Raw genomic sequence first — 21,887 nt, forward strand, 5'->3', positions numbered from 1 at the left:
ATACAGTAGGTGTTTTTTTGTTGTTGTTTTTTCCCATTCCATAAAAACTCAGAGTTGTGACATGTCTTGTGGTCAGAGGCCAGTAGTGAATGCTAAAATTTAATGAACTATTTTGAAATACTTTTTTGGATACATTGCAGATCATTCCAACTCTCCACAGTCTTCCTCAAGCTCAAGTGAAGTCTCAAATCCTCATAGAAACACTCCAGTGGATAACAACTGGCACTTCAATTTTGAGATACCCTAAAGTAAATTAAAAGTAAAGTAAAATGCCGTCAGAAATTACCAGAAAGCTCGAAAATAAAGAGCGGCCAACAGGACGTGAAAGATGTGAAATGATTCGCCTGATTTTAGGAGAGATTCTAACCATCTGCCCTACACCAGGGAAGAAACATCTATGTGAAATTGCCAGGAAGATTGTTTTAAGATATCCTCTATCATTCAGAGATGTAATTGAAGATCAAGTTGTTGGTAGTGGTTATGACTCCCTTACCAAGCAGCTGCAGACTAGACTTGACAACATGAAAAGAGGGAAAACGTCTCAAGGTTACGACTGTAACCCTAGTTCCCTGAGTAGGGAACGAGACGATGCGTCGATGACGCTTTTGGAACGCTCCCAGCGTGACTGCGTCTGAAGCATCTATGTCAACTAGTCCAATGGAAAGAATGAGCGTCACGGGCGGGTGACGTCATGACCAGGAATAGATAAAAGCGCATCTGGTGCAGCCGGCAATAGCTTCGAAATTGCCGAAGCAAGTCGATCACAGGGATGTAAGAAGTATGGCAGGACGACGTATCGTCTCGTTCCCTACTCAGGGAACTAGGGTTACAAATCGTAACCTTGAGACGTTCGTAACCTTGAGACCACCAAAGGGCCTGGCTGGTCAGATGACTCATAAGAAAGAGAAATAGCCTCAACTATCCACTTACTAACTGTCTGCTTAAAAGCTGGAAGACCTATTTTGGGGTATCCAAAGCAGACAAATAACTGATCGGATTTTCTCCACGAAGAAGTCCGATGAACATAAGCACTCGCACTGGACACAAAAGGTTCAGCTTTTCCTGGTCCGAAGAGGTAAACGGAGGAGGACAGAAAGCCTGCAACACAATAGGCCTCGGAATATTGGTAGGTACTTTAGGAACATATCCCTGTTTAGGGTATAAAAAAGCCTTAACCATCCCGGGTGCAAACTCAAGGCAGGTGGGAGATACTGAAAGGGCCTGAAGGTCTCCGACTCTTTTGAGGGATGAAATAGCTTGCAAAAAGATGGTCTTGAATGTAAGATATTTTTCTGAAACCAAATCTAACGGCTCAAAGGGAGCCCCAGACAGGCCTTCTAGAACTATTGAAAGGTCCCAAGCCGGCACCCTAGTGTGAATTGCGGGCCTCAGCCTCAAGGGGCCACGAAGAAAATGAGTGATCAGGGGGTCTCGACCCAAAGCTGTATTACCCACTGGGGCGTGGAAAGCCGCAATGGCCGCCACATATACCTTAAGTGTGGAAGGACATAAACCTGACACAAAGCGATCTTGTAGAAACTCAAGTACTGTATTAACTGAACAGTTAACCGGATCCCACTGACGCTAATGACACCGAGACGTGAAAACTCTCCACTTTAGTGCATAAAGTTTCCTTGTAGCAGGAGCTCTGGAGCTTAAAATGGTCTCAACAACCTCGGTTGAGAGACCACTCTCTATGAGTTGGTCCCCCTCAGAGGCCAAACCCATAGTTTCCAAATCTCTGGCCGGGGGTGAAATATTGTGCCCCCGTCTGAGACAGAAGGTCTCTCCTGATCGGGATCTCCAAGGGAGGCCCGTCTAGGAGATGAATTAGGTCCGCAAACCAAATTCGACTCGGCCAGCGTGGTGCTACTAGCAGTAGACTTATCCTGTCCTGACGAACTCTCTCCAAAACTCCTGGGAGCAGAGCAACAGGGGGAAAAGCCTCGGCCACGTCTGTACCAAAGGGGTGAGTAAGGGAGAACCAAAGTGGACAGTGCGTCATGTGCTGAGATACAAACAGATCCACTTCTCCTCGGTTTCCTTAAAATTCCCAAATTTGCTCCACCGCCTTGGGGTGGAGTCTCCAGTCCCCTGGCCTGAGATATATACTCCAGTCTCCAGTCCCCTGTGTCTGCTCCTATATTCTGGTTCTCTGAAATATACACTGCCCTCAGAGAGAGTAATTTCCCTAGGGACCATAGGAGGATCTGGTGCGCCAGTTTGCATAGTGGACGCGAATGCAGACCCCCCCCTGGCGATTTATATAAGAGACCACCGATGTATTGTCCGTCCGAACGAGCACATGATGGCCCCTCAGGTCTGGGAGGAAATGTCTGTTTGTATGTCAATTTATGTGCCAAGAGAGATGATGACTTCTCCACAGACCCTGAGCTGAATGGCCTTCCATTACCGCTCCCCAGCCGGTGAGGGAAGCATCTGTCGAGATAGCAACTCGATGGCAAAGAGCTCCCAACACCGAACCCTGGGACAGGAACCAATGTTTCCTCCAGATAACCAAGGCGCGGAGACACCACCGCATGATCTTGATCATACAGAGTGGGTTTCCCCTCGGAGAGAACCCTCTGGTCCTGAGCCACCACTGCAAAGGTCTCATGTACAGCAGGCCAAATGGTATCACATTGGACGCTGCTGCCATGAGGCCCAACAGTCTCTCGAACTGTTTCACAGTGCATGACTGACCTAGCTTTAGCTCTTTTGTGGCTGTGAGGATAGCAGCTACACGAGCGGGCGATAGAACGGCTCGCATCGTGACCAAATCCCAGACCACACCTTGAAAAGTGTACTGGAGAAAACACACACTTCTTGGCATTGAGCCTCAACCCCAATTTCTGCATATGAGTGAGGATATAATCTCGATGCCAAACCGCCAACTGTTCTGACTGCGCTAGAATCAGCCAGTCGTCTATGTAATTCAGAATGCGTATGCCCTGCAGCCTGAGCGGGGCCAGAGCTGCATCAACGCACTTTGTGAATGTGCGGGGTGATAGAGCTAGACCAAATGGAAGCACCCGATACTGGTATTCTTTGCCCCTGAAAGAAAACCTCAGGAACTTCCTGTGCTGTGGGAGGATGGAGACATGGAAGTATGCATCTTTCAGATCTATCATGACAAACCAGTCCTCAGATCTGATTTGAGTCATGATCTGTTTGAGTGTCAGCTTCTTGAACTTGAGTTTCTGAAATGTACGATTCAAACGACGAAGATCTAGTATGGGACACAACCCTCCATCCTTTTTTGGAACAATGAAATAATGGCTGTAAAACCCTGATTCTCTGTCGGGTAAATACACCTGCTCTATAGCCTCTTTCGCTTTCACCTCTTGCTCCATTACCAGAGCCTGCTCGGGCTGTACTAACGTGAGCAACACCCCATTGTAGAGTGGTGGACGAGACCCAAACTGGATTCTGTAACCTCTTTCTACTATCTGCAGGACCCATTGAGATATGTCTGGCAGATTCTTCCATTCTGCCAGAAATTCTACTAAGGGAACCAACCTCTTGAGGCTGGCCTCTGGTGAAATTGAGCCAGTTCGGGGACCTGAAGCATACTGGAAGGAAACACCCGAACTGACTGTTTTTGAACCTCCATCAGAAGGCGCGAGTCTGACACAATGTCGAGTTGACACTGCGCCAGGAGCTCGCCGGAGTATACGGCTCGCTTGCCGTATACTGAGGTGTACACCGTTCCATCCTGGTTGGGGCTACCCTCACTGGTCTGACGCCAGTAGTGTCAGGACTTTTTCTTTTGAGCCAAAGCCTTCTTAGCCTGAAGAACGACCCTCAGATCTGTCTTCGGCTATTTCTGCGGAGGGGCACGAGACGCAACACTCTCTTTTTGCTGTGCGTGATATGAGGCGCTAGACGGCTGGGGCTGCTCACGCCTAGCAGCCCCAGGGGGTTGGACACAGCGAGGGAGAATTTTTTTGAACACCTCTGCCTGCTTCTTAGTTTCTTGGAACCAGAACTAGAGCACTGAAGCACTAGGCTCTCTTCCCGGGCGGGAGAATCCGCAGAGCAGGCTCCCGATCCAGGAGAGAGAGCACTGGATCTCTCAGGTAAGAGTGAGGAGATAAGGTCCTCGGACCCGTCTCCAACCCCGCTGAAAGATCCATTTGCGATCCCCAGGAATGCTTTCTCCGTGCTGCCTCAGCAGCAGCGGGTCCAGCACCCTGAGGTTCGCGAGCCTCGCCACTTTCCTCGAAAAAGTAACAGGCGGGAGCTGAGCATGCGAAGCGGTAGCTTCTCACAATGCACACAAAGCTTGTGTGTATCCCCACCCGTTAAATAACGCGGGTAGGGATAAGCACACTGCTTGAACAACTGTTTTGCCATAGTGAAATGCTTTGTAACGTGACAGACAACAGTAAATAAGACAGACAGTTTTGACACAGAGGCAACAGAAGCTAATGCCGGTTGCACCGGATGCGCTTTTATCTCTTCCTGGTCATGACGTCACCCGCCCGTGACGCTCATTCTTTCCATTGGACTAGTTGACATAGATGCTTCAGACGCAATCACGCTGGGGGCGTTCCCAAAGCGCCATCGACACATCGCAAGTTCCCTCGAAAGGGAACCTCACTTTACCTGAAAAGACAGATGTCCAGCACAAGTAAGGGAGAAGACCCACCTTCCAAGATAAGAAAAGTGGATACATATGGTTGCACAAATTGGCAACCAAAACGGCTGCCACCAGGTGAAACTGAGGAGACTCAGAAGAATTAAAGAACATGCACAAAAACAAAAGCAAGAACACCAAAAGTATTCAAGAAAAAATGCTGGCTACTTTCTACACTCAGAGAAGCAACATAAGTGGAATGGAAACCCCTGTTTTGGTAAAAGAGTGGCCATATCTGTTTGAGATGTGCGGGATAATGGTCCACTTCAAAGAGCTAACAGGTATGGATGTTGACAGAGGAGCCGTCTCAAGTAAATGTGAAAGTCATTTCATATCTCATGTCCCATGAGAAGAACAGCAAAATAGAGGGCATCCTAGAAGGCATTGAAAGTGCCAAAGCGAAGCATCTAGATGCATATCTTCCTGGATGTGTGATGCTGCTTCTGAAACATTTCAATGAAGATCAGGCCAAGATGTTCGTGATGGTTGATGAGACGTGTCTGCCATCTGAAGTTGATCAACTGCCCAGCACGCCTTGCGTCGTTGTGTGTGGTATGTGGTATTTTATGTTTTATCCCATTTAAGCAAAAGGCATTTTTAAATTTATGAACAGGTTGATAAAGGCATATTAAATCAGGGGCTGGCTGGAGATTCTAGTAAACTTTTTAGTATATCTTGTTAATGGTTTAAGCATTTTCTGCAATTAGACCTTCATCAGCGTAGCACTAGCATGGTGGTACTAAATTACAATTTTTGAAAAGTTAATTAAAGGGGTAGTCAAGCCGAAACAGAAAATTGCCATTTATTCACCCTAATGTCATTCCAAACTTGTCTGACTTGTGTTCATTTTTAGAACACCGATATTGCAGAAAGTTATCAGCTGTTTATGTCCATACATTGATGATGGAACCTGTTGGTTACCATTCACCTTTAATGTAATCCACGTTACTCGTGTTTTAATTCAAGTCTTCTGAACAAATGTGGTCACTTTATATGATGAGATTGATTATTAATAACTACAGTATCAAATCATAACACATTTTAGTGTACATCCACATCACATACAAAATGTCACATCACACAATCTCTTTTAGAATAGAATTTCATTAATCACCATTGGCATAATGAATAGACAAATTAGGTTTCACTTTACGGCCTTATTTATTTTATATGTGATAAATTGAGTGTTACAACTGCATTTTATATTTATAAACAGTAAAGTGATTGTATTGCTTCAGAAGACTTGGATTAAACCTCATGGGTAAAATGGATTACACTCATCTTTGTGTATCTTCAATGTTGGTTGCCTTTCACCTACATTGTTTGGACCAAAACAGCTGAGAACTTTTAAATATCTTAATTTGTATTACACAGATAAACTGTCATACTGTTTTGAAATGACATGAGTTACTGTGAGAATTTTTTTTTTTTTTTTTTTTGGTGGACACCCTTAACTTTTTCACATAATGGAAAGGTAAAACCCAGAATAGTAATGTTTTCTTGTTGTTGTGCTAATATGCAAGCCAAATAATGTGGTCTTTTGACAGTCATAATGTTAGACTTTTCTTTTAACCTAATGTTTTTGACTTTTCTTATTTTCCTGTGTACTGTAGGGAGTTCTCCCCTGACAGCTGAAAACTTGATGATTGCTGTGGACCAGACCATCGTGAAAGATGGTGTTACAAATTGTGGTGATGCCCTTGTAATGATGTTCGTATCCTACTACTGCCTCAACATCAGTTATCCAGTGGAACTTGGAGCAACTCTGGAGTTCTTGCAGAGGTAAGACTTGAAGTTTAACCACAAAATGCATTTCCTGAAGAACATAAAGTGTGTGTATATATGGCCCAAAGATGGATAGATAAACAATTATCCATTTAGGAAATTAATGGACATGAAACCGGTAACAGAAGAACAGTCTAGATCAATTTTATTTGGTGGCAAGATCATTACAACATTTATGAAATGACAGGAGCAAAATGAGCAGACAGTGCACTTCTGGCATCTGTGGGAAGAAGACAACTGGTATTGGTACATTATGAACTGTCTATTCCGGTTAAATAGATCACAATTTTTTCTCTGTTGGACATTACATTCTTACCTTCCATCAATCTTGTGGTGCGACTATCACTGTGTCCTAACCAGACACGATGCGATAAGATTCCAGCGACAAGCAATTTGTCTGTCCACACCAGACACGACTACAAGATGCAACAAAATCAATCAAAAACAGCCAATCAGCCAATCAGAACAACGTGTGGGCGGGCTCTCGCGGCAAGTGCACGGCCCCAGAGATTAATCTGGATAAGAACATAATAAATCAAAATGTATTATTATTTTACACATTACACCATTTTAAACTATTAAAAATACATACTGAGTTATTAAAACAATCTTTGTTATAGAATACAGTTTGAACGTTCTTGTTTCCATTTGTGTAATTGTAAGACCTGAGGTAGTACGACTACAAGGCTGGGAACAATAAATGATATTCAAAGTCACATTACACGCTTTTAACATTAAATAAAGCACATAAACAGTACCTGAGATTATCATTGCCATACTTTGTGTTGTTGTTCCAGCCGCGACGTCGCGGGAAAAATAGAAACCGTTTCTAAAATAGAATCATCGTGTGTCGGCGTCACGGCTGGTTAGGACATGGTGTAACACTACCCTTCATGATTCTATGGAGATGTTGACACTGGCAGCAGATTTTAACACTGGTTGTTGGAACGCATCACAGCCATTGTAGGCACACTTGCTTAATGGGAGATACTTAAAGGTGCCCTAGAATGTGTTGAAATAATATTTGAAATAAATTTTGTCTCTGATATCTACATAGAGGGTATGGCTTATTTAAGGGCATTTAAAATGTCCAGATATGGTTTTACAGGTCCATTTCCGCAGTTCCGCCTGGTATTGAACATGGGCTGGCATATGCAAATTTTTGGAGGCGTACATATTAATGATCCCGACTGTTGGATCACAGTCGGTGTTATGTAGAGATTCGCCTATTTTTCAGGGGTGTTTTTCAAAAACGAGATTTAAATAAGAAGGAGAAAAAAATGGTGTTTGAGACTCACTGTATGTCATGTCCATGTACTGAACTCTTGTTATTTAACTATGCCAAGATAAATTCAATTTCAAATTCTAGGGCACCTTTATAGAGATAGTTCACCCCAAAATAAAATTGTCATCGTTTACTTGCACTCATGCTGTTCTAAACCTGTATGAATTTCTTCTGTTGAACACAAAAAAAGATATTTTGAAGAATGTTTGTAACCAAACAGTTGATGGACCCCATTGACTTCCAAAGTATTTTTTTCCATACTATTGAAGTCAGTGGGGTCCATAAACTGTTTGGTTACAAAAAATTATTCAAAGTATCTTCTTTTGTGTTCAACAGAAGAAATAAATGTATACAGGTTTGTAACAACTTAAGGTTGAGTAAATGATGACAACTTTATTTTGGGGTGAACTATACCTTTAGATATGTCTGTGTCACATCTCTTGCTCAGTTTAAAAACTTTTTATATGGCTAAAAAATTATATGGCTCATCAGAATTGCTGATTATGAAAAATGTTTGTAGCACTATATATTCAAGTGTATTTCTGTCTTCACAGATGCCTTTTCAGGATAAATCCAGATGGGGGGCCAAAGTGGAGAAGAAGCCATCTAAAAAACAGCAGTCCATAAATCCTAAGGTTCTTTCATTGATTACAAACATTGCAAACTTTGAATGGAGAGAGTAGACATCATCTCACTTGCCAGCTTCTTTCTGTTTCATACATATCCAATTTGTTTATATACTATTCTGTAATGTTTAAAGGGTTCATTCTGCTTGTATTTTGTGGCTGGCTGTTATCTTGAGTGAGTGTGGCGTTTTAATGTGTGCTTTAATGCAAATTGTGTACATTTCAAAGTACAGGGTTAAAAAAAAAGCTGTCATTCTCACAGTAAAGACTGTTTATGGAAAAGTTGGTTAGTTTTAACCAGTGGGGAGAACCAGTTACATTAAAAAAATATATATATATTATAATGATGCTATGAAGTGCTTTGTTAAATGTTGATCACAGGATGTATTTGCAGATAACAAATAAAACAAAATTAAGATTACTGTTGTTGTTTTTTAATTTTTTATTAAAGGGGATCTATTATGCCCCTTTTCACAAGATGTAAAATAAGTCTCTGATGTCCCCAGAGTGTGTATGTGAAGTTTTAGCTCAAAATACCCAACAGATTATTTTTTACAGCATGTTTAAATTGTCACTTTTTGGTGCTCAGAAAAACGCGCTGTTTTAGTGTGTGCCCTTTAAATGCAAATAAGCTGCTGCTGCTGCACGGCACAGGGAGCGGAGCTTCACGAGCTCGCGCTCGGTCTCTCAGGACAATTTCATCTCACGGAATGATGATAATATAAGAAACTCTCAGTAATAATGTTCATTTCGACCTGGAGTCAGACAATAATGCCTACAGAGTCAGAGTGCTGTATGGAGATGGAACAGGTATAGTTTAGTTTAATTACGGTTATAACGTATTTGTCATCTGCTTGTATGTATCCACTATTAATACAAGTCTGCTGTTTCGGACCAGGTCTACATGATGATCAAATATATACTGATGAGTTTAATAAAGTTTATTGTACATAACACAAAAGATGAAGCGTCAGTTTTACTCCAGAAAATCACAGATAGAGCTGAGTAAACACAGTATAAGAAGTCAGCAAGTACAAACGAATTTCGGTAGAGTTGAGGGAGCATTTTCTTTGAAAACAAAATAATTCCACCTCGTCTTTAGCAGCTGGCTCAGATTTCGGGAGTAAATAGAGAGAGAGCTATGTGGGTTAATTCATCCAGCCACACAACACCTACAACGTTTGGGAGACATTCTCCTCAGTACAGAAACGGCGAATGTGTACAACTCGTTGTGAACTCGATCAGGGCGGGTCTATGTTGAAACGGCAGTGTCTGTCAACACTCGTGGGCGGGGCCTGTGGCTTTAGTGACGTCACTAAAGCCGCATTCTGTTGGGAGACAGTGCTGATGATTTATGGGGATTAATAAAAAAAAAAGGAGTGAGTGGATTTTTATCACTATTGGGTGGTTGTGTACACACACTGCAAACACACATTTGTCCAAACAGCATGCAAAAGTGAATTTTGCATAATAGGTCCCCTTTAAAGCAAATCTTAGTTACTTTTGCAGTTTAACTAAATTGCAAAAAAAGTTTAAGTACCGTTATAAAAACATTGTGTGTGTGTATGAGTGTGTTTATATATATTATCTGTACGTAAACTTTTTTTTATCATTCTTTAAAGATATTTTTTCTGTGTTTTAGAGGTGTATGACTGTATTTTAACAATTAATGTATGTAAAAATTAAAAGATTTCATGGTATTATAAGGAGATTTTTGTGTAGAATAACAGTAATAAACCGTAATTATAGGATAAGAAATTACTGTTTTTTTACAGTGTATCTATGTTTTTTTTCCTGACAGTGTTTTTCTGTTTTTAAACAGACATTTTTATGGCGCCCCTGCTGCCAGAAAATTACCATGTTTTTTTGTTAACAGTGTAGGCAACATAGATGCGCGAACACACGGAAGTTGACGGAACATATTCGCCCACCGTATGTTCGTTACTAGGTAACCAACAACATCGCGCGAACACACGTGATGGAGAAGGTAAGTTGGAAGAAAGCTCGTCTAACATTTTTAGGCTAGAACATTTAATATAGCCCATCGTATACGAAAAAAACATCCAAGCCCGCGAAAGAATGCAGAGGACATATTCCTATCTCAAGCCTAAGTCTAGCCTAACATTGTTTCAGCAGTATATGCTAACTTTAATGAAGCTTAGAATGAATTTCTCTTTTGAGCTTTTGGCTTATTACTTTGGCGTTGATCCAACCACTGTTTCAAGGATTTTCAAACGCTGTATTGATGTAATGTATAGTAGACTAGTGCCCAGTCTAGTTGTATGGCCTGACAGGGAATCGTTAAGAAAGTCTCTTCCATATGGCATATAGGAACAGTACTATTGAAAAGACAGTATACATTATTGAGTGTTTTGAAATATTTATAGAAAAACCTAGAAACTTATTAGCTAGTGCTCAGTGTTATTCAACATACAAGTCACACCATACAACTAAATATTTAATTGCCATTTGTCCACAAGGCTCAATTTCTTTTATTTCCAATGGGTGGGGAGGCCGCACAAGTGATAAGCTCATCACAGAGCACAGTGATTTTTTAACCCATTTGCTCCCAGGAGACCTGGTTTTGGCAGACAGAGGTTTCAATGTCAGAGAGTCCATCCATACTCACCAAGCTGAACTAAAGATCCCAGCATTCACACGTGGGAAAAAACAATTAGATCCTGTTGATTTGGAGAGTACAAGATGCTTAGCGTCTCTTAGGATACATATTGAAAGAGTTATAGGAGTTCTGCGTCAGAAATACACAGCTTTGCAAAGCATTGTCCCCATAGTTTTCACTGACATTGACAGTGATGTGACATACCTTGACAAAATGGTGAAAGTATGTTGTGCTCTTACAGATGTCTCAGAATCTGTTGTACCCTTTCAGTGATTGAGCTAATGTGAAGCCATGTAACTGACAGTAGATGTGTAACTGAGCTAATTCAGTCAAGAATTCAATTCAGAATTATTTTAGTGTGTATTTTAATTATTTGAATGAATTAATACAAATTATTTTAGTATGTTGTGCTCTAACAAATATCTCAGAATCTGTTGTACCCTTTCAGTGATAGTTGAGCTAATGTAAAGCCATGTAACTGACAGTAGATGTGTAACTGAGCTAAATAAACCTATTTTTTATACATTTCTCGTCGCTTGTGACATTAATTTGAAAGATACTGATGTTTTATTTAAGTTTTATTTATTTCGAATTGATACTGATGTTTTATACACTGTTGAACAGACAGACAAACCAGTACATGAGAGAAGGAGAGGGAAGAAGATAAGAGGGATACAAAACAGGGGTCATTTACTCTTTTTCAAATCCTCTCACCACTCAATTTTTACTTTTTTGTGAATTGATGATTTTTCTGCAGCTGGGGCATACCCATTGTTTAGGAATTATTTTAATGTGAAGGCAAGATTGGTGAAACCTTTTAACTGAAAAAAAAAACCTGATGCACATACCAACATCTCCCCTTCTTCTGGCTCACGACAGTAGCACCAATGTTGACCATCATCAGCTGGTTTTGGAGCAGAGAAATACTTGCCAATCTGCTCTGGCATGATGCATTTCTTAAAAAAGTTTGTAGCACAAGCCAATTCAATTCTTTGTCAAAAAATGGTACATCTGGTTTCACTCTTTCCACAAATGGTGAAGTACTGTCTCTTTCAGTCCAAAGTATAAAATCACAATAAGGTTTGTCAGTAACAAACAACTGCATTTGTACTTGATAATAATAGGCATGGTCCCGCTTCAGTCTGATGCTTCCGCACTCATCATTTTCAAGGCAAAAGTTTAGAACAGAGTTTGCCGCCTCGTTTACAGAGAGGTCCTTGGTACAAAATGGGCACTTAATTTCTATGACCCCTGAACCACAACAGCTGCAGGAAACATATCCATCAGGTGAGGTCCCAATAAAAGGATGTGAGAGTGAAATCCGGAATCCAGCTGTTTCTACCATCCGAGTGTGAGAGGCAATGCTGCATTTCGTAGTATTTTCGCGCCAACTCTTCATGCTTACATCCCCATCTAAAGAACACAAAATTAGTTTAGATAACTTTTAGACAGTATTAATGTCTACCAGCAATGTATTAACATAAACATTTATCTCATAAGCCACAGGCTTTTGTGATTAAGCATTGTTATTAGGGGTGTAACAATAATACATTTTTTTGTAATTTCTTTTACCATATGTCTTGGAGTATAATAATATAGTGTAGTATATAGAGTTCAGTTTGATATGTATCGAATTGTGACATGAGGGTATCGTTACACCCCTAAAACTCTTTCCATGCACGGTGCTCAACTGCTAGACTAACTTGTTGCCATATCTTGCCTTATTTTCTACACTTATGAATACCTAGTAGCCTCAGTGGTGAAGCTATGAGACTTTGGGTAGCATATTTTTCTTATCAGGGACACTGAGGGCTTTCTGACATCAGTCTTTGTGGCTGCTCTGAAGGTTGATGCTGTTATCCTACCACTCCTTTGATCAAACCAGATCCTGGACTTAGACTGTGCTCGAGTCTCCTTCTCTACAATATCACTCTGAAAATATGATGATTGAAACTGTTAGATAATTAACTTTTTTTTGGAATATAACTTTAATCCTAAATAATGATGTACCTGTTGTTTGGTCACACTTATATCATCAAAGAGTGCTTCTGCCCTGTCTTGTAACCCTTCTAGGCTGACCTCTCTTGCCTGCCTGTCATAAATGGTTGTGAGGGGTTCTGGTAGACCTAGCATAACAGTCCTTAATTGGTACATAGGATGCTGCATATTCGCTGACAACTGAGAGGACTGCTGGCATAATGACCTGTCCATCTTGTGTACAGCTTTTAGAAAGGTTGCTGTAAAGCTGGGCTTTCTCAAGATCCATTAGAGGTGGAAAAGGTGGTGGAATAGCAGAATGGCCTTTGGAAGCGCACTTTTTGCCTCGCTGTGTGTTGTTACAAATGATGTCTTTGCCTTGCTGATATTCCACTCTTTTCAAAGATCCCTCACTTGGTGTAGACCACTTGCACTTCTTTGATGTCACTGCTATCTCTTCCTCTCTGTCGTTATGCTGCCAAATACTGAACAAGACCGCTGACACATGAGAGCAGCACTCGCCTAGTCCAGCTGTGCAATTGCAGTGTGCTCCTAACACGACCCCATCGTTTCTGACCACCACCCATGGCTTCAATGGAGGGTCATTTAGTTTTTGGGAATGTTTAACCTGTAAGATTAACCCATTTAATCCCACCAGTCACAATAGTGACTGTAGAGAATATATATATTCTTTACAGTCTATATATATATATATTTATGGTCACTGTTGTGACTGGTGGGATGCATTTTTTTTTTTATGCTTATATAAAGTGTGTGAAAAATTGTGTTTTATGTTCAGTCACAATTGTGACCGGTGGGATAATGTGTAAACTGATATCAGTTTATATACAGTGAGGAAAATAAGTATTTGAACACCCTGCTATTTTGCAAGTTCTCCCACTTGGAAATCATGGAGGGGTCTGAAATTGTCATCGTAGGTGCATGTCCACTGTGCGAGACATAATCAAAAAAAAAAAAATCCAGAAATCACAATATATGATTTTTTAACTATTTATTTGTATGATACAGCTGCAAATAAGTATTTGAACACCTGTCTATCAGCTAGAATTCTGACCCTCAAAGACCTGTTAGTCTGCCTTTAAAATGTCCACCTCCACTCCATTTATTATCCTAAATTAGATGCACCTGTTTGAGGTCGTTAGCTGCATAAAGACACCTGTCCACCCCATACAATCAGTAAGAATCCAACTACTAACATGGCCAAGACCAAAGAGCTGTCCAAAGACACTAGAGACAAAATTGTACACCTCCACAAGGCTGGAAAGGGCTACGGGGAAATTGCCAAGCAGCTTGGTGAAAAAAGGTCCACTGTTGGAGCAATCATTAGAAAATGGAAGAAGCTAAACATGACTGTCAATCTCCCTCGGACTGGGGCTCCATGCAAGATCTCACCTCGTGGGGTCTCAATGATCCTAAGAAAGGTGAGAAATCAGCCCAGAACTACACGGGAGGAGCTGGTCAATGACCTGAAAAGAGCTGGGACCACCGTTTCCAAGGTTACTGTTGGTAATACACTAAGACGTCATGGTTTGAAATCATGCATGGCACGGAAGGTTCCCCTGCTTAAACCAGCACATGTCAAGGCCCGTCTTAAGTTTTCCAATGACCATTTGGATGATCCAGAGGAGTCATGGGAGAAAGTCATGTGGTCAGATGAGACCAAAATAGAACTTTTTGGTCATAATTCCACTAAACGTGTTTGGAGGAAGAAGAATGATGAGTACCATCCCAAGAACACCATCCCTACTGTGAAGCATGGGGGTGGTAGCATCATGCTTTGGGGGTGTTTTTCTGCACATGGGACAGGGCGACTGCACTGTATTAAGGAGAGGATGACCGGGGCCATGTATTGCGAGATTTTGGGGAACAACCTCCTTCCCTCAGTTAGAGCATTGAAGATGGGTCGAGGCTGGGTCTTCCAACATGACAATGACCTGAAGCACACAGCCAGGATAACCAAGGAGTGGCTCTGTAAGAAGCATATCAAGGTTCTGGCGTGGCCTAGCCAGTCTCCAGACCTAAACCCAATAGAGAATCTTTGGAGGGAGCTCAAACTCCGTGTTTCTCAGCGACAGCCCAGAAACCTGACTGATCTAGAGAAGATCTGTGTGGAGGAGTGGGCCAAAATCCCTCCTGCAAACCTGGTGAAAAACTACAGGAAACGTTTGACCACTGTAATTGTAAACAAAGGCTACTGTACCAAATATTAACATTGATTTTATCAGGTGTTCAAATACTTATTTGCAGCTGTATCATACAAATAAATAGTTAAAAAAATCATACATTGTGATTTCTGGATTTTTTTTTTTTAGATTATGTCTCTCACAGTGGACATGCACCTACGATGACAATTTTAGACCCCTCCATGATTTCTAAGTGGGAGAACTTGCAAAATAGCAGGGTGTTCAAATACTTATTTTCCTCACTGTATATACCAGATACATTATCCCACCGGTTTATGATTGAACATAAAACACAAATTTTCACACACTGTCCATAAACATAAAAAAAAAAAAAGATTATTTCAACGGGCAACTAATGACACATCATTCAGATATTTTCATGTCTGGGAAAAAACTGGGATTAAAGGATTAAGATTTCATACTGAGTCTACTGTACTCATAGTGATATAGCTATATCCTGGCTACCTACAAACAAGGACAGCTAGGGTCGATTACGTTAGCTAACAACACAGTTGACTTACCTTTCCAATGACGACAGAGCAGGTTTTAGCTGGTAGACTCCAATACTGAATGTTGAATATTGATGACAAAGTTTGATTGCGTCCATTTGTACCTTCCAGGCTTTTGTAGGCCTTTAAAGAGTCTCCGGAATAGGACGAGGGAAAATTAATGAAGTAGTTATATATATCAGGATACTGCAGGTCAGGAAAGCTAACGTTATAAGTTCCTTTATTAATACACATGAAAAGCACCCCGGGGGCATTATAGGGATCTGTTATGTTTAATCTATTTAGTTTTGCTATGTACAGATCTATATCTTTTGAATTAAAGTGCGCAGTGAACTCTGTTGCCTTAAAACTCATGCTGCCGTCATTCATTCACGCTCGGTCTCATACCGCCTCTTGCCTGCCAAAATGCCGGTGTAAACAGAATAGGTCACGTGGCGTTCGGAGCTCTATATAAGCTGCGGTCAGTGCCCATCCCCCGCATAGCGGAAATCTTCTGACTGATCACCACAGACAAATGAGTTTTCCTGAGGTAAAGTATATCAGATTATTTACCTTAAAGACTATATTCAATTAAATATAAACAAATAACATATGTAAAACAAGCTATAAATAGGATATGACATTTCAAAATATGTAGCAAATATATATATAACAAGTAAATAAATTATATTAGGACACAGTTTGAACAGTTCGTTTTCCTCAGATATTGTAACTAAACATTAAATAACATCCATTTTCTCACATTTAAGACAATTAAATGGTTAAAAGGTCGACGGACTTCCTTTTCCACACACAATGACTTTTCGCTTTTTTTCAACATTAGGCCTAGTCATTTGGGTCAGTACTGTCGGTACACGATCCGTCCTACGCATGCGTAGTAGACGCAGTTTAAGTGCTGTATTGTAATACCAAACGAAGCAGCAAAATCATTACGTAACAAACATTGTTTGTCTATCACAGAAAGTAATAAATAAAAACTATACAAAGGTTCGCAATTAATAGCCTAATGAAATACAATAATATACAAACCATAACTCATAATAACTATTTAATTTATGCTGAAAAGATGTCTTTCCCACCCAGCACCAGACGTCATTAAGACGTTGTTTTTTGGGCTAAATCAAGTCGGCCCGTCATAGTCTTCATTTGATTCCTGGCCAGTCAGATCCCAAACATCGTTTCTGCTGATCAAGAATGTGGAGACCACGGTGGACACAGCAGTAGCCTAGTATCGACATAATATCTCGTTATTTCGACAAAATAAGGGGACATTCTAATCTGCATTAAGCCACATTAAGCGTTCTTATAATGGTTTTCTATGGGAGGAAAATGCTTAACGTGTAATTGCGTTCATATTCTGGGCTCATCTGATTTTTTGTACATAGCGATTTTAGTATCATAATAATGATTAATAAATGCATGCACAATTATCCGTGAACTTGATTTGAACAAATGCCTTTCAACTTGTGTGCAAAATTCAGAATTAAATTAATGTGCAGCAATTTGTACAAATAGAGAGTATGTAGGCCTACTATACTGTTGTAGCCATTAAAAAAGTGCATTTAGTTTCATATTTGTTAAAATATTATAATGTTATTTTTATTTTCCATTTATGTTGATTATGAAAAGTGAACAGCACGACCAAGTTATAGGATGCGCAATATGAAACATGCGGGTCAGACATGATTTTGACCACTTCATTAAGTTTTGTTTTGTAGAAAGCCTTTCTTTAAAGTGAATTTCGTTTTGTATAAATTGTATCTTAATTTTAATCAATTTTTCATCAACCATGCCTGGATTTAATTAATAAGAAGCAAATATAACAGACAATTGGAGGCGCCCGCGCGGTCACTTGCATTGCACGTGAACTGGAGCGCATCTCATCCTAACTTAACGAAACTCAGTGTATGCCTCACACAGACATGAAAAATACATCAAATACACAAAGCTTGAAATGTCTTTAAACGAAATAATTCAAAACGAAAAAAGCTTGAAATGTCTTTAAACGAAATAATTCAGAACGAAAAAAGAAAAAGGCTACTCTATGATTATGTAATCCATTAGGCCTATGTGCATTTCTCTTTATAGGCGCGTTCACACGGAGATGGCGATCGTCAACTTCATCTTTGCAGCCGAGTCGACACTATCAGAGAAAACACTTGTTTATTAATAAAAATCAATACACGCGTCACCGGATTTACAAATGCACATTTGCACGCACACAAATGTCGAAATAACGAGATATTGTGTTGAAATAACATTATTGTTAATAATAGCATACATCTTTTAGAATATTTGATTGAATGCTGAATGTTGCGCTTGTTCAATTTAATGAAATTAAAACTTTAATTGTGATCAATAACTGAATATTAAATATTTAGTGGCCAAGTTTTGCACAGCTCCCCCTGTCAATGATCTAGCACCCCCTCAGCACATGTTAAAAATTCTCTGGTGCTGTAAAGCTAGGCAGTGTAAGGGGAGGATCCTCCCTTTACAAATTAAGCACTGCGTAGACCCCGATAAACAACAGCACTATTAATATATTCACATATAGGCTATGTGAATATTAATATATTCACATATATGTGAAGCACTGTTAAATATATTGAAATACATTTTGTATATTTGAAATACATTTAAAAAATACTTAGAAGCTTAATTGTTCCTCGTGTTACATCTGTAAATTTGTGTAGCCTATGAGAAAATATGTTCATAATTATATCATGTAGTTTTTGCTCTTTTATTTCTACACCACGTTTACCATTTCTAAAGGTAGACCTATATATTGTATTATAATGTAGCCTATATATATAAATGACTTCAAACATTGTTTTACATTTTCAATGCTTTCATATTTTCATTCCATTTACAGTTTGCGATGGCCACAGGCCTACTATCCACTTAATAATACATCAGGTTTCAGGATATTTTAGCTGATTATCAAATAATTCACTCCATCAATCTAAATGTATAAATGCTGCGTGACTTCTACGTGTTTTAATGGGCGCGCGCTGAACATTCAAGCCGCATTTAGCCCCGTTCACACCGCCAGCGACACGCAGCGACAAAGCGACATGATCCCATTCATTTCAATGGAGCGCTGGCGACATCCGGCGACACGAGCGACAGTGACCGTTGGCGACAGAATGTGGGCGTGTCAAGCGACACGAGACGCGCGACAAAAGTTCAGAAATTTCAACTTTATGCAAATGAGAAGCGATTTTCGCGAGCGACAACCAATAGGAAAGAAGACTTTCAGTGGAGTTCAGCTCACGTCACCGTCTCGAGTGCAGGCAAGAAGAGTTCGAGGGCGATTTCACTGCTTTATATGATTTGACTGTATGGATATAATAAAATGATGCATGGAAAAGAAACTGTCGACATTCTCAGTGAGTTTAATTCACACATTTAGTTCGAGTGTTGTAATTTCATGATGCAAGTTTAGCACTGCTGCAGACAGTTCATTTTACAGTTTCCCCTGCATTATGTGGATTATAAGGGACAAGAAATGGATTATTTGTCAAATTCGAATGACGTTTTAGTAACTATTGACAGTATGAGTGAGTTTAATTTGTTGATTGATCGATCGTTAATGTAGTTAAATATTTAATGCACTGCACTGCTGTGGTTAATATAACAACACTCTCCCAACAGCATAATATTGATTTTAAATCTTTTAAGACCAATTCCTAGTCAAATTAGAATTATATCTCAGTTTTATATAACACTTGTGATGGTATATGCTCACGTGCAGTCTACCAATAACATTAGAGCGACAACACTAGGAACGCCCACAAGCGACTTCACTGTACATAGACTAGCGACATGCAGCGACAAAATCGCTGGCGGTGTGAACGGGGCTTTTGAACTGGAGCGGAGGGCGTTACCATGGAAACGAGACGGCAGCTCAACTGACAATCAGCGAAACTCCGTCTCTCACTGTTGTTTTAACTACTTTAATGTAAGTTCAGTCCATAAATTTACACAAATAGTACATACAAATGTTTCTGAGACTTTCTTTCATGTAAATCACTCGCTTCCGTTGAATATTTACTTTATAGAAATGGTTTAGTGTCTTCGAAAAAGTCCGTTAGCATCTAACGTTAGCTAACTAACTTAGAGGTAACGTTAGGTTAACTATAGACTTGAGCTGTAAGTTTGGGCTTGTAATCACATCTTATGTGTAGATGAGATATTTTGATAGTTTTGTAAAGGTTTTGCTGACAATTGGTCAATGGATGAGTGGAAATAAGCTAATTTATTTAACCTAAAAGTATGCACTGTATGGTTAATTCATAGTTATCACGTGACGTCACACCAGTACGCCCACCTGGAGGCTTTACATTGCCCACCAGTCATTTTTATCAGGTTTGTAGTTAGTATTAATGTAGTAAAACAGTGTAATTAAAAGATCAAATTCAATATATACCGCTTATTCATGATGCATACTTTGTACAGGTAAGCAGATGAACACAGAACAAATTATTTATAACATAATAATATAATAATAATGTCTTCTCCCCTTTACAGTATTGTTTGCCATCTAGTCCTGATCACAGAGTTTAGCTCCAAACCCAATTAAGCAGACCTGAGCAGCTGATCCAGGACCACCAGAAACTCTGGTCTGGGCACCAGTGTTGTAAGTTCAGAACATATTGCAGGAGATCTCAACATTGTTCTCAAGGTCCACTTACATGCAGAGCTTTACTCCAACCAGTCCAGCACACCTGAACAAGCTAATCAAGGTGCTAAACTCTGGGTGCATATCACTCAGGTCTCTAGCTCAGTAGTCAGTGGTTAAAGGCCGTCTTAATCACAAAATTCTTAAAGTGCACTGAAACATTCGCTCCCTAAAAACTCACTATGTTATCGGAAGTTCTGAAACTAAAAACTTTAATCACACGAGACAGTTCGCTACAAAATGACATGTGATAGGTGATTTTAACAAACCAAACCAATTCACAAACCAATATTATATTTCAGCATAAACATACGTCGCTAGACAGGTAATGTCTAATCAAGCAAACATTTACAATTTATCTATGACTGAAATCTTGCACAAATATGTAGAGGGAAAACTCAAGTGTATACTTCACATTTTGGACAACCATTGTTTTTTTACATTTACATTTTGGTTATTGTTTTCTTTCTCACTTTAGATGCTGGAGAAAAAACAGCATTCAAAGCATTCAAAGTGGAAACTTCTGTCGTGGCTCAATAATCCAGGATTGGGATGGTGGAAGGAGCAGATCAGAGATCAGGAAGAGATCTACTCGTGCCCTCGAGGAACTGATTTACCTAATGCGTCAAACATTACCAAACATTTTCATCACTCACCTTCATGTCGTTGCAAACCTGTAAGACTTTCGTTCATCTTTGAAACACAAATGTAGATATTTTTAATGAAATCTGAGAGCTTTCTGTCCCTCCATTTCACAGTTTATGCCACTACAACTTTCAAGGTAGTAAAGACATTATAACAATAATCAATATGACTCCAGTGGTTTAAACTCAACTTTATGAAGCGAAGTGAATGCTTTGTGTGTGCAAAAAAAAAAACATGGCATCTTTATTCACAAAATATACATCTCTGACACGTTCACGGAGCACCACAATTCATCAGGGTTGTGTTGGCGAGAGCCGGCCATCTCATGCGTCGGAGATACATCATTTGTGAATAAAGACGTAATTGTTTGCGCACACAAGGCATCTGTTAAAAATATCTTCATTTGTGCTCTCCACAAAAGTATTATGGGTTTGGAGCGACATGAGGGTCAGTAATTAATGACAGAATTTAAATTTTTGTGTGAACTATCCCTTTACTGTTTTCTAATGTGGTTATAATTAGTCATTGTTCTGTTTTATAAACATTTTCAATATTTTAAAGATTTATTGTTTTGAAAAAATGTTTATACAGAAAAGATAGATTAATTTGACCAAAAGTCACAGTAAAAACTTTAAAATTGTTTAAAAAAATAATGATTCAAATAAATGTTGCTCTTTTGAAAGTTCTATTCAAAGAATACTGAAAACTGTATCATAGTTTCCACAAAAATATGAAGCTGTACAACTTATAATAATCATAAATGTTTCTTGAGAATCAAATAATCATATTATAATGAATTCTGAAGGATCATGTGACACTGAAGACTGAAGTAATGATGCTGAAAATTCAGCTTTGCATCACAGGAATAAATTACACACTTTATACTGTATATTTACATGTATATTTAAGAAAAGTT

General features: G+C 39.6%; 1 protein-coding gene across 1 annotated transcript; it reads left to right on the top strand.

Moving 5' to 3' along the window:
* The first annotated feature begins 4,633 nt into the window (after positions 1 to 4,633).
* Positions 4,634 to 8,419, top strand: LOC311081530 (uncharacterized protein). The gene is made up of 3 exons (XM_084112077.1): positions 4,634 to 5,191; positions 6,253 to 6,421; positions 8,264 to 8,419. The coding sequence occupies exons 1-3, from the start codon at positions 4,927 to 4,929 to the stop codon at positions 8,334 to 8,336; spliced, it is 507 nt and encodes a 168-aa protein (XP_083968203.1). The 5' UTR covers positions 4,634 to 4,926; the 3' UTR covers positions 8,337 to 8,419.
* Positions 8,420 to 21,887: the final 13,468 nt, after the last annotated feature.

Source organism: Abramis brama (genome assembly GCF_963993115.1).
Source record: "Abramis brama genome assembly, chromosome: 4".
NCBI classification, from domain to species: Eukaryota; Metazoa; Chordata; class Actinopteri; order Cypriniformes; family Leuciscidae; genus Abramis; species Abramis brama.

Coding starts and splice junctions, on each gene's coding strand:
- LOC311081530 (XM_084112077.1), top strand. CDS start 4,927: ATGTTGACAGAGGAGCCGTCTCAAGTAAATGTGAAAGTCATTTCATAT. Junction 5,192..6,252: donor GCCTTGCGTCGTTGTGTGTG/GTATGTGGTATT, acceptor TGTGTACTGTAG/GGAGTTCTCCCCTGACAGCT. Junction 6,422..8,263: donor ACTCTGGAGTTCTTGCAGAG/GTAAGACTTGAA, acceptor CTGTCTTCACAG/ATGCCTTTTCAGGATAAATC.